Source organism: Xenopus tropicalis, chromosome 5 (assembly GCF_000004195.4).
Source record: "Xenopus tropicalis strain Nigerian chromosome 5, UCB_Xtro_10.0, whole genome shotgun sequence".
Taxonomy (NCBI): Eukaryota; Metazoa; Chordata; class Amphibia; order Anura; family Pipidae; genus Xenopus; species Xenopus tropicalis.
Genome location: NC_030681.2, coordinates 45,394,503 through 45,408,852, shown reverse-complemented (window position 1 = coordinate 45,408,852; position 14,350 = coordinate 45,394,503). Strand labels below are relative to the sequence as shown.

At 39.3% G+C, this 14,350-nt stretch overlaps 1 protein-coding gene across 7 annotated transcripts in view; it reads right to left on the bottom strand.

The window, feature by feature from the left end:
• The window catches only part of utrn (utrophin), a 372,003-nt gene that overhangs the window by 319,004 nt on the left and 38,649 nt on the right, over positions 1-14,350 (bottom strand). For 5 of the 7 annotated variants that reach the window (XM_031901862.1, XM_031901866.1, XM_031901865.1 and 2 more), the window contains exon 1: positions 6,670-6,802. The exons of the other annotated variants lie outside the window; for them this stretch is intronic. In XM_031901862.1, coding sequence (XP_031757722.1) covers positions 6,670-6,766 — 97 coding nt within the window. In that variant the 5' untranslated portion in view covers positions 6,767-6,802. Of the gene's footprint in view, positions 1-6,669; positions 6,803-14,350 lie in introns of those variants that run through there. 7 annotated transcript variants of the gene reach the window in all.

The window sequence follows — 14,350 nt, the reverse complement described above, 5'->3', positions numbered from 1 at the left end:
GGATCATAAACTGGTAGAAAGACCACTTGGTTACATCAGTAAAGTGCAGAATTCATCGATTATAACATATTGCAGATTATAGAATTAGATAATCTAATGTGTCTGTAATAACCTAGAAATTAACTATGCAGGTAGCTTCTCTGCACTATGCAACTGATTTAGATTTCTTGGGATCAACTCCCCCCATTTATAAATAAACATTTGGTCAGGATCCCGCTTACATTACAAACGTATCCTGAATATATAGGATTAACCATAAAAATCCACTTGCCGGTAGTATGCTGAACAGAAAACAAGTATTCTACCCAAACCCCATTCTAAATTTCCTAAAGACTGGGATCCCGTCCAGGTTTTAATGCCCCCTATGAGGGATGGATCCACGACTTAACTATGGCATATTGTGCACTCCCTGTGAACTTGATCAGCCTCTTTTTATTGGGCCCTGTTTATCTTTATGCTTTTTTACCATATAATTTAGTGAGTATCTGTTCAATGTCAAATTGCCAGTAAGATATGAAAGAGGCAGTGAGACACGTATTTAAAACATGTGCTGGGTAAGAAGCTCTGGAGCCCAAGGCAGCAAGGGTCTAGTGTACAAAAACAGCACTATTTAAAACAATAATTTTGTTTTTTAATAAAACACAGTAGGCATAAAAAGAACATCAGCATCATTGCCAGGGGGAAAAATAACTAGGTGCTTGGCTCACAGGTGTTTATTCAAAGAAGTTTATTTTAATAGATTGTGAAAGGCAGGGAACAAAGGGTGGCAGTTTTTATGGTACTGAACAACATATTGAAGGGATATAATGTTTTTATACCATAATAGTGTTTTCTTTGTATAAGGTACAAACTTTAGGACATGAAGTAACTGTTTTTTCAGAGGGTGGTACACACATTGTTTGGAAAATCAGAATCAGAGAAACTCCAAGACCCAGAATCTATCACTTCACAATATAACAAGGTTAGTGAGGGGTTGCATTACTATGCAAGTCTAGGGGGGGGGTGGGAAACTGTTGCCAAATAGCACAGACACACTGCCATAGTTTCCTATGGATATGGGGCAAAAATATATTTAGTTTAGAAATTTCAGTTGGCATCTTTGCACCTTTTCTTTTACACTAGCTCAATATGGAAAAGACAGTCAAGGATCATATAACAGAAGTGTAGAGCTTTAAATGGATTGTGTTGATCAAGCACAGTGGCTCAGAGGGTAGCACTTATACCTTATATTCCAGCCACAGCAATATTTACAAGGAGTTTGTACGTTCTGTCTGAGGGTAAGTTTCCTGCCATGCTCCAAAAATATACTGACAGGTAAATTGGCTCCTGACTAAACTGACCACAGTGAATGTGATATGGACCTTAGGGTGAAGACACATGAAGCTACTAGTAGCAGCTACTTGTCATGGCTACAAAGGTAGACAATGCTGATCATTTACTGATAATTGTCTCTTTGTGTGTCTGAGCAAAAGGAAATTCTCAGTATTGTCTAAGGCAGGGTATTTTCTGGCTTTTAGTAGCTGCTACTAAGTAGCTCCATGTGTGTTCACCCTTCCATTGTAAGCTCCTCTGAGGCAGGAACTAATGTGAAAGAAGTATAATCTCTGTAAAGCACTGAAGAAATGTATCAAAACTATTCTGAATTACGACAGTTACTATTTTTGCTGGCATGGGGTACTCAGAAGTCTCTCTGTACTTCCTTTCCTGGAACAAAATTGTAGACCTGTGATGTTTTATGGCAGGAATTCAAGGTACACACCCATGGTGACAGTGAGTGCCTCACAAGACTTAGAAAGGAATAGTTAAAAAAAAAGAGCCTTTTAGATAAAGGTTTATTTAATGCTGCACTGGGGGGACTGTGATGGAGATGATTATATTGGGGTGCAACAGTGAAATAATCACTTGAACCCTACACAAGTAGTAGATGAAATTTAATAAACACCGACATCCATATTAATTGGTGGCATAAAAAAGTCCCCCCACACACTTTTTCACAATTATCTGGTGGTCACTGAAAAACCTGAATGCTAAGAATCTGCCTCACAACAAAAACTGATGCTAAAACCTTCTCTGGAACACAATTCCCGCTAGGTCATTTCACTCGCTTGCCAGGTCTGACTATAATAGGGCCTGCAGGCCCCGTTCGCGTGAATAGGAGAGGATGTTTATTTTCCACATGCACATTCGATCCTTTGGCTCGTGGACAGAGATTTCCGATTAGAGAAGCCAAGGCTGGCCATCTACAATTGGAAAACACGAGTCATCCAATCAGATAAAAGCCTCCCAGCCTTTCATTCCAATTTCAGTGAAAATGAGTCAATGTTTCTAAGTGCTATAACCCTGCTGAAAATTATATGCATTCCACCAAGGGAGCAAAAAAAACAGGGAATCACCAGTGAAATTAATAGAAAACTAAACCTTAATGAGTGATCCACTTCTATAATTACATTTCTACGTGCTTAAAATATCCTGTAAACATGATAACCTTACCCGAGGTAAACTGCCTAGTTTGTTCCACTTATACATGTGGCAGGAGATGGCACGTTCAAGAGGAATAGACACCTACAGTATGTTTAGCTTGAGCCAAATAAACAGGGCTTCTATAAAAAGTGCTAAGTCTATTATTTTAATTAAAAAACATAATTTCAAATATAGAGACCTGTTCTTTCCCTTACCAACACCCCAACCCACCCCCTTTGGGAAATTAGTTCTACTGTGTATAAACGAGTCCCATCCTGCCTCTCTAACATCATACTTACAGGTAAGGCCCTATGGAGAACATTGGAGACAACCTCCAACCTGATCCGCTGCATGTCTGCAAAGCAGCAGATACTGTACAGGTCAATGAAGAGGTGTACAGGAGCAGATCTGCTTCTCCACAGGCTGAGAGCAGCAGAGCCAACCCTCCATGGAGCCTTAATGTAGCCATACAGGGGCATATTTAAGCCCTTTAAACCCATTTGGCAGCTCATCTACCCATGCATGGGGCCTTCCTGAGCAATATCTGGCCAAAAATCAGGCAGGTGTCGATCACTTTGATTTTTGTGTCAGATTGGGGACCACTTCGGCTCACTGAGGTGGCCTTCAGTCTGAAGGCCCCTATAATCGTCATTTTAATTAAATCATTTTGACCTAGGAAATTCATATTAGCCAGGGGAAAATCCACTCATATGGTGACCTCGCCAAACAAGCATGATCTGTGACAATCCTGGGAAAAAAACTGAACAGTGGATGTTATGCACTGGCAGGAGTCACGGGGGGGGGGGGGGGTCATATTAGCAACAGCAGGGGTTGCTAACTTCCACTCATAAAAGCCAAAACGTTAGGCACCCTGAGGGCATATTCCATATAAGAAAATCCACATGAATAGTCATCGGGGCTTGTTTATTAACATGGGACAAATTTGTCTCTTGGCCATAACCCTCGACAGCCATAGGTCAGGTGGACAGGCCATGCAACACTGCAGCACATTCACCTTCACATGGAGCAAGGGTACATTTTTCCAACATCTTCTGCTGCTTCTGCCTTCTCTTTGGAACAGGCAGGTGCATGCCTAGTAGACTGAAAGCTGAACTTTGGCACAACAGGCTGACATTTTCACTGTATTGCATATGTGCCTGCACAGACCCGGAGAAGAGAAGCCAGAAATACCTAGGCCACTGCAGTTTTCTGCTAACAGGAGGTATTAGCCCTGGGGGGTGCATTATAATTTGGTGCCCCACAGAGATTATAGCTTTAGTTTTTCTTTGGAGGTTCCCAAGGGCTCTTACACATCACATTCCACTGGACAGGAATGCATGAGTTAACAGAACCCAATTTACCCTATAGACTCACTGTGCCTCACTGAACTGCAGAACACAGGTCAGACACAATTTGCTGCATTTCACCTTTCAGAGCTACCCATGTGCCATATAAATTTTGGCCATTTCTCAGTTTACCAGTCTATTTCCAAGTTTCCATTACCTTATTTTGTAGTTTTCTAAAATAAACACATAATCCTTTGTATCATGACACAACCCTCCCCACAATATATGCCCAAGTAAACTAGCACCCAAATATTTATTGTTTATTTCACTGATGTAGTGTAGCCTACGCAACAGACATCCCAGGAATGTTCAGCAATATTGGCTCCAGAGATCTGTATTGCAAGCAGCCATCCACACTCTTTGTGTGCAACTCTTCTATTAATGGATGGCATAAAATGCATCAGCGTGACATTGTGACATTGTCCTAAGTCAGTCAAGTGTGCCTGCAACTGTTTACTTACCATAACTATAATCTAAACAGAGAGAGCTTGTTATTACGATTATTTTTAGCTTTACATTTATGTAAGGAATACATTCTACAGGTCTGTGCATGAAGTGAACAGTGTGAACTAGTAGGAAAAGGCCCACACTCTAGACATCCTAGGAGTGTAGGCAAGAGCCCACTGACTATTTGAGCACACTATTTATCATGATTTTTAACTGCTCCATATTTGTTGAGTATATTCTATAGATAAGTTTACCTTGAAATAGCTCATTTACTTGTTCTTCTTTAAGCTGTATTGCATAATATAATGTTATTATATGGCGACAGGTGTGCCATTCCTCTATGCAGTCTACGGTACAACTGTTCTAATGTAACAAAAGCTTTCAGCGCAGCTTCGGTCTCTCTTGCTGAAAGGCATCAAGCTAAGAAGTATTGTGCTTCTGTCAGGCACAGGAGCTTAGACTAGATTTATACTGCAAGGTGGAATGTAAAGAAGGAGATGAAAATATTGAAAGGAAAATCTATCCTATTAATAGACAGGTTTTACATTAATGTCATTTTGCTATGAAAGTTAAAGGTGCAATTCACCTTCAGAAAACTTAATGAAAACTAAGTAACGACTTCAAGCTAAACACTAACACAGTGACAATTTGCTATAATAGTGGTATAATATTGGTGGCATTTCTCTGGAAGGATGAGAATATATCAAACTACGTATTACATTTTAACAGTCTTTGAAGCCCAGGACCTTGATCATAGAGCTGCCCCTAGGGAACATGAGAGTAAGCAAAATAAAAATAACTAATTTTAAAAGTTACATTTAAAAAAAGTGATTATTTACTATCTTGTTATTGTCAGGATCACATGTGTGGCAGCTCCTACAAGTACCAATGAAATATCAATTAATGATTGTTAAAATGAAACAGCAGTTCCAGGGCTCAGCCTCTATGCTTCTCACATTTGGGAGTACCCTAGTTTTCCATAGCAACAACGGACTGCATAGAAACAACTGAAATGGGCCAGTATATGTATTTTAAAAGGTTCTGTATAATGTCCTTTGCCCTGATGTCCATAATCAGTAGCTCATACAAAGGTCTCTCCCAGATGTGCCTTTAAAATATATTTTAGTATGATGTAGGCAGGTAAATTCACACAGTTTGCAGTTGGTCTTTATTTTGTGTGTGTGTGTGTGTGTTTTTTTAACGCACCTCTCCAGTTTAGAATTTTAGCAACAACCTGGTTGCTAGGGTATAGTTTAACCAGTGGGTTGAATATGAAACTGAAATATAAACAGGAGAGGACCTGAGAATAAGAAGAAATAAAAATTGCAATAACAATAAAACTGTAGTTCCTCAAAGTGATTTAGTTTTTTGGGTAAAAAGTAACAGAAAAGGAAGGCAAATAATTAAAAAACTATTAAAAATAAAGGGGATTTGCTAGAACATCCTGTAAAACATCCTGCAACTTAAAGGAAGAGAAAAACAAAAAAAATCTTTTATAATAAATAAAATATAATGTACTGTTGCCCTGCACTGTTATAGGGTTGTGTGTTTACTATAGTTTATATAAGTAAACTTCTGTGTAATCACAGGGGCAGCTATTTAGGGCTCTGGCACACGGGGGAGATTAGTCGCCCGCGACAAAACTCCCTGTTCGCGGGCGACTAATCTCCCCGAGTTGCCTACCCCTGCCATCCCACCGGCGAACATGTAAGTCGCCGGCGGGATGGCAGACGCGGCGGCGCGATTTTGCGCAAATCGCCGAAAAAGACTCGTGAGTCTTTTTCGGCGATTTCCTGAAATCGTCCGCCGCGTGTGCCAGCCGGCGGGATGGCAGGTCATGGCAACTCGGGGAGATTAGTCGCCCGCGAACAGGGAGTTTTGTCGCGGCCGACTAATCTCCCCCATGTGCCAGAGCCCTTAAGCTACAAAAAAGGGAAAAAGGCACAGGTTACATGGCAAATAACAGATAAATTCCCTTTATCAATTTAAGAAGCTGCCCCCATGGCTAGACAGCTGTTTTGTTTATAAATTATAGTAGTGTTTCTGAAGCAAACACACAACTTTTTACTGGTGCAGGGCAATAGTAAATAATACATTACTTTGATAGACTTGACTTTCATTTTTTGTTGATGTTACAGTTTGTTTAAAGGTGAACTACCCTTTAGTTATCTTAACATATGGATGTATCAATTCATGGAATGCTGCCCATCTAACATCAGTCTAAACTATATTAAAGGCAGCACTTGTACTGCTGCAGAATGAATAAAAGTATGCAGGAGCAGAAATCAGTTGCATATATAGTGTTTCCAAGCAACAGGTGTAAAGATGCCGGTTTGGTGAAGCAGTCCTAAAAACCACTCCAGGCTGGCAGCAGTTACATCACTGACTATCCCCCCAGAATTATTAATATCTGTACCTGGTGTCACAGAGTGTGTCCTTAAGTTTGATGATACCTTGAGAGAAAAGTGGGGATGTTTCCATGCAGGTTGTGCAGGCAGCCCCTTCACACTCATGTCAGTGTAACTGCAAGCAGCAGCAGCAGCAGAGGAAACGGATACTGATTTTAAGCTAGAAGCAAATGCATTGTGGGCGTGTGTGGAACTCACTGGATTTCCTATATTACGCAGAAAGTATGTGAAAACACTAACAGACAAAATACTCCCCGGAGGGTTAGAAAGCATAACAGAGGCAGGCAAGCCTGTGTGGGAACCAGAACTTCATCTGGTCCTGTATGATAAATAAATTAGAAACATTAGCAGCAAAGTCTGCCAAGCAAATTGTTTGGAACCCTCCTAGCAATGCTAAAAGAGAATTCATGTTTATTCATATGTTTTGGCCTAAAACGTGCTTCATGCCTAACCTGCAGCATTCTAGTTGGCTGAGCATCATGGGAGCTGTAGTTAAAAGAAAAACTGGATAGCTCTGTAGTAACAGTAAACCATGATCAAATTTAACTATATATCATTTTTATTCTATATTTTTTTATTTTAATAGCACATCTACAGAGGACATTTATTTAAAATACTGAATCTTTATTGGAACACCCTATCCCCTCTGATTCCTGTAGCTGTTAAAATTAGTGATGAGTTTGTGTTAATTTTATTCACATAGATGTACAGTTACATTTGGGTAGCCAATCACAGCTGCGCCCTTACATATGGAAATGTATATTGCAGTTCACTGCCAGATCTGCTGGGTGCCCATGGTACCGATGGTTCTACCGAGCACTGATCCACAGGTAAGCAAACATGATTATATCCCACAGACAAACACCGATTTAAAAAAAAACAAAAAAACACACTGGTGTAGCCTACAATGCAAGACATTTATTCTCTGCTAATATAGTTTTGGCATTAACAAAAAGGTGGCTACCCTATCAAAACAGGTCAGTCCATGCAAGAGTACTTTTCTGACCAATTACATTTTATTTACACACTTCAAACCAAATACAACATGATCAAATTCATCAGTGTGTTCAGGCCATTAGTATTCTCTTTTATGCACCCCTTGCGAGCTCTATTGCCATGAGGCAAGGTAAGTAACTCACCTCTGGCAGCATTTTACTAGCGCTGGAACCCTATCAGGAAAATAGATCAGCTAGGTTTCCTGTTGTTTGTCAATATTTTGGCAAAATGGCTCCACATGCCTCAGCTTATTAGCAATATGCCTATCTTTGGCATTGCTGGTTTGTACCTGGTCCTGTCTGGTGTTAATATATATCCTTTCCAAGTGCTTTCCAGAAAAAATATTTATTTGTATCATTAATGCCAAGAACACCCTCAAAATCTTCTGTGACCAGGACTGGAGTTGCAGTGTGTGTTTAAAGAATGCAGCGGAATAAGCATCTTATAAACACGTGTGATGGTCCCAAAGGGTTTGGTCACCTTAAATTTGATGCTTCCATAGAATAACTAATTGACAAGAGGAAGCAGCTGGTTTCTAAACAGATTTATGTTTGACAGTATTTACTGTAGCAATGGCAGTTAATGAATTTAAAAATGAACTTTAAAGCATGACTCTCTATAATCTAAATTTAGGAATTAAAACTAAATTCAGTTTAGATTAAGGAAAAAGTGAGATTTCAAGTAATCAACTAAAAAAAAAAAAAGAAAAATGTGTATTATAAATAGTGTATCCCTTTTGTAACCTGTATAAGCACTATGCCTAATGCCTTTACTGTATATGGTCATGGAACTTCTTGTTGACTGCTAATATCACTATTCACAAAATACATTACTGCTCCAAGTTGCCACTTGTCAGAGCAAGCCACTGCGCTGACCCGATTGTGACACTAGCCACAAGAATCAGCCTCAATTGTGGCACAGTAAATGAGTAAATGGCACTATACCTAGGAGTTAACTATATGAGACTCCTTTGCTGAAGGTATTAGTGTCCATGCCACAAAAACAACATACAACTACAGTACATGCAACAACATACAGAAGCACATGATTCTGTTGGATGCTACAAAACCTTGTCCTGATCCTTGAGAATTAAGAACTGAGGGGCAGACAGGAGCATTTGACCACTGCTATTCTCTGCAGAATGGCAGTGGCGGCCTAAACGCAGTCTTCTTATCTCTGTAATATACAACTTTCTCCCTGTAAATGGTAGATTAACGACCATCATATAATGGTCGTTAATCTACCATGTATATGGAGAAAGTTGTATATTTGAAAAATTAAATCAAAACACAAATGTTCTATGGAGTCCTAGGCAAGCACAGGAGACACAAAATCCTTCTTAAAGTGATACTGACAATAAAAAACTACTCTTCAAAATATTAATGTACATAAAAAGTTACCTACAGTATAGGTTATTTTGATCATTTTTCACTGAGTTTGCTTCTGTAAGTAATTGTTCCTAAACCTCACTGTTTTGCCAACCTGATTGTCCCTTCTCAACCTGTCAGTTATAGCTTCTAATGCTAAGAGACTACTGATACACAAATATGGCAGCCCCCTCAGAGGAAAATGGGGGATCAGATAGGTAATGTAAAAGCATCAGGCAAATACTTTTATAGCAAAATTATAAATAGCATGCAAAGACAATGTTATTATAGATGTGAAAAAGGTTTAACCCTTTTACTGCCAGCCATTTTGGTCAAAGCGGAACTTGTATTGCCAGACAGTTTTTGAACATTTTGCACTGTTTCACTTTAGGGGCCTTTCCTCGGGGGGACTTTTAGTTTACCAAGGAAAACAATATATCGTTTTTTTCAGAACAACCTAAGCTTTCAAAATATGGTAGAATTTTTGTGTAATTCCAATTCTGTAACAAGATATAGGCTTCTAAATGACTAAAAATGCAAAAAAAATCAAATTTTCCATAATATAATCACACATACTAGAAACAAAAATTATTTTATGCACGAATATACAACTGATTTGGAAAGTCCCATGTCTCCTGAACGTGCCAATACCAAATATATATAGTTTTATGGAGATTTCTCACTTGTATAGGTCAAAAACTCCCAGCAGTACACTACCAAATTCCCAAAGCACTGCTCCAAAAAAACTGCATACTTTGGATTTCAAGGCCAAAATTCCACTAACAGAAGGTTTATCCCAGAAAATTGTACATTTTTGGAAAGAACAGATTCTGGGGAATACAGAATAGGCACAACTGTCTGTCTACTCCAAACTATCAAGTCGCAATGCTTTCCTAAAGTTATTGGTTTTTATCAAAATTTGTGATTTTTTTTAAAAATCGCTTCAAAGCTTCTAGTCTATAGTATCTTATCTCCTACAGGTCATAAAGTAACCAAATAAAACACCCTAAATATGAATGCCTGGGGTCCACTGAACAGTTTGATGCCCAATATGTATAGGTTTACCTAAGTATGTGGCATGTAGGGGCCCCAATGTGAACATACCCCATATGAACTGTCATTTCTGTCATTTCAGCTTCTGCAAAATCAACACATTTACATCATTATATGTGGGATGAAGCTAGTAAAAAGTACGCTCACCCCAGAAAGTCATATATTTTTGGAAAGTACACATTCCCCCGAATCTAAAATGGGTACCCATGTCTTTCTACTCCAAAGTACCAAGCCGCACAGCTTTTCTAAAGTTAGCAATTTTGATGACATTTCCAAAAATCCCCTCAAAGCTTCCAATTTGAAGCATCTTATCTCCCACATAGCATTAGGTACCAAGATAAAACACCCTGAATTTGAACACCAGGGGTCCACTGAACAGTTTGATGCCCAATATGTATAGGTTTACCCAAGTATGTGTCATGTAGGGGCCCGAATGTGAACATACCCCCATATATACTGTCATTTCTGTCATTTCAGCTTCTGCAAAATCAACACATTTACATCATTATATGTGGGATAAAGCTAGTAAAAAGTAATCTCACCCCAGAAAGTCATATATTTTTGGAAAGTACACATTCCCCCGAATCTAAAATGGGTACCCATGTCTTTCTACTCCAAAGTACCAAGCCGCACAGCTTTTCTAAAGTTAGCAATTTTGATGACATTTCCAAAAATCCCCTCAAAGCTTCCACTTTGAAGCATCTTATCTCCAACATAGCATTAGGTACCAAGATAAAACACCCTGAATTTGAACACCAGGGGTCCACTGAACAGTTTGATGCCCAATATGTATAGGTTTACCCAAGTATGTGGCATGTAGGGGCCCGAATGTGAACATACCCCCATATATACTGTCATTTCTGTCATTTCAGCTCCTGCAAAATCAACACATTTACATCATTATATGTGAGATAAAGCTACAAAAAAGTACGCTCACCCCAGAAAGCCATATATTTTTGGAAAGTACACATTCCCCCGAATCTAAAATGGGTACCCATGTCTTTCTACTCCAAAGTACCAAGCCGCACAGCTTTTCTAAAGTTAGCAATTTTGATGACATTTCCAAAAATCCCCTCAAAGCTTCCATTTTGAAGCATCTTATCTCCCACATAGCATTAGGTACCAAGATAAAACACCCTGAATTTGAACGCCAGGGGTCCACTGAACAGTTTGATGCCCAATATGTATAGGTTTACCTAAGTATGTGGCATGTAGGGGCCCCAATGTGAACATACCCCCATATATACTGTCATTTCTGTCATTTCAGCTCCTGCAAAATCAACACATTTACATCATTATATGTGGGATAAAGCTACAAAAAAGTACGCTCACCCCAGAAAGTCATATATTTTTGGAAAGTACACATTCCCCCGAATCTAAAATGGGTACCCATGTCTTTCTACTCCAAAGTACCAAGCCGCACAGCTTTTCTAAAGTTAGCAATTTTGATGACATTTCCAAAAATCCCCTCAAAGCTTCCACTTTGCAGCATCTTATCTCCCACATAGCATTAGGTACCAAGATAAAACACCCTGAATTTGAACACCAGGGGTCCACTGAACAGTTTGATGCCCAATATGTATAGGTTTACCCAAGTATGTGGCATGTAGGGGCCCGAATGTGAACATACCCCAATATATACTGTCATTTCTGTCATTTCAGCTCCTGCAAAATCAACACATTTACATCATTATATGTGAGATAAAGCTACAAAAAAGTATGCTCACCCCAGAAAGCCATATATTTTTGGAAAGTACACATTCCCCCGAATCTAAAATGGGTACCCATGTCTTTCTACTCCAAAGTACCAAGCCGCACAGCTTTTCTAAAGTTAGCAATTTTGATGACATTTCCAAAAATCCCCTCAAAGCTTCCATTTTGAAGCATCTTATCTCCCACATAGCATTAGGTACCAAGATAAAACACCCTGAATTTGAACGCCAGGGGTCCACTGAACAGTTTGATGCCCAATATGTATAGGTTTACCTAAGTATGTGGCATGTAGGGGCCCCAATGTGAACATACCCCCATATATACTGTCATTTCTGTCATTTCAGCTCATGCAAAATCAACACATTTACATCATTATATGTGGGATAAAGCTACAAAAAAGTACGCTCACCCCAGAAAGTCATATATTTTTGGAAAGTACACATTCCCCCGAATCTAAAATGGGTACCCATGTCTTTCTACTCCAAAGTACCAAGCCGCACAGCTTTTCTAAAGTTAGCAATTTTGATGACATTTCCAAAAATCCCCTCAAAGCTTCCACTTTGCAGCATCTTATCTCCCACATAGTGTTAGGTACCAAGATAAAACACCCTAAATTTGAACGCCAGGGGTCCACTGAACAGTTTGATGCCCAATATGTATAGGTTTACCTAAGTATGTGGCATGTAGGGGCCCCAATGGGAACATACCCCCATATGATCTATCATTTCAGCTCCTGCAAAATCAACACATTTACATCCTTTATGTGGGATAATGCTACAAAAAAAGTACATTCACCCCAGAAAGCCATATATTTTTGGAAAATACACATCCCCCCGAATCTATAATGGGTAAATATTTCTTATTGCTACAAAGTACCAAGCTGTAAAGCTTTCCTAAGTTTGCAGATTTATATGACATTTTCGAAAATCGCATAAAAATGTTGCAATTTGCCGCATTTATCTCTCACAATTTCTTGATAAAGATCAGATAAAGACAAATCACCCCAAAAAGGAACACCAGAGGTCTACTGAACAGTTTGATGCCCAATATGCATAGATATAGCAAAGTCTGCGGTATGTACTGAACCCAAAATGAAAATAGCGCATAAGGATTTCTCGCCTGCCAGCTCAGCTTTTGCACACAGAGCCCCCTGTCAGTGTATTATGTGCCAAAACTTCCCCTAACTATACAGATCCCCCACAAAACCATATATTTTTGGAAAGTACACATTCTGACAAATCCAACAAGGGTAAAGAGTCCTTTCTACACCAAAGTACCAATCTGCAGAGCTTTCCTAAAGTTATTGGTTTTTATGACATTTCAGAAAATCGCCTAAAAATGTTGCAATTTGTCGCATTTATCTCACACAATTTCTTGCGTACAAAGGCAAGTCACCCCAAATAGGAACACCAGAGGCCTACTGAACAGTTTGATGCCCAATATGCATAGATATACCAAAGTCTGCAGTATGTACTGAACCCTAAATGAAAATAGCGCATAAGGATTTCTCGCCTGCCAGCTCAGCTTTTGCACACAGAGCCCCCTGTCAGTGTATTATGTGCCAAAACTTCCCCTAACTATACAGAGACCCCCACAAAACCATATATTTTTGGAAAGTACACATTCTGACAAATCCAACAAAGGTAAAGAGTCCTTTCTACACCAAAGTACCAAGCCGCAAAGCTTTCCTAAAGTTATCGGTTTTTATGAGATTTCAGAAAATCGCCTAAAAATGTTGCAATTTGCCGCATTTATCTCACACAATTTCTTGCGTACAAAGGCAAGTCACCCCAAATAGGAACACCAGAGGCCTACTGAACAGTTTGATGCCCAATATGCATAGATATACCAAAGTCTGCGGTATGTACTGAACCCTAAATGAAAATAGCGCATAAGGATTTCTCGCCTGCCAGCTCAGCTTTTGCACACAGAGCCCCCTGTCAGTGTATTATGTGCCAAAACTTCCCCTAACTATACAGATCCCCCACAAAACCATATATTTTTGGAAAGTACACATTCTGACAAATCCAACAAGGGTAAAGAGTCCTTTCTACACCAAAGTACCAATCTGCAGAGCTTTCCTAAAGTTATTGGTTTTTATGACATTTCAGAAAATTGCCTAAAAATGTTGCAATTTGTCACATTTATCTCACACAATTTCTTGCGTACAAAGGCAAATCACCCCCAATAGGAACACCAGAGGCCTACTGAACAGTTTGATGCCCAATATGCATAGATATACCAAAGTCTGCGGTATGTACTGAACCCTAAATGAAAATAGCGCATAAGGATTTCTCGCCTGCCAGCTCAGCTTTTGCACACAGAGCCCCCTGTCAGTGTATTATGTGCCAAAACTTCCCCTAACTATACAGAGACCCCCACAAAACCATATATTTTTGGAAAGTACACATTCTGACAAATCCAACAAGGGTAAAGAGTCCTTTCTACACCAAAGTACCAATCTGCAGAGCTTTCCTAAAGTTATTGGTTTTTATGACATTTCAGAAAATTGCCTAAAAATGTTGCAATTTGTCGCATTTATCTCACACAATTTCTTGTG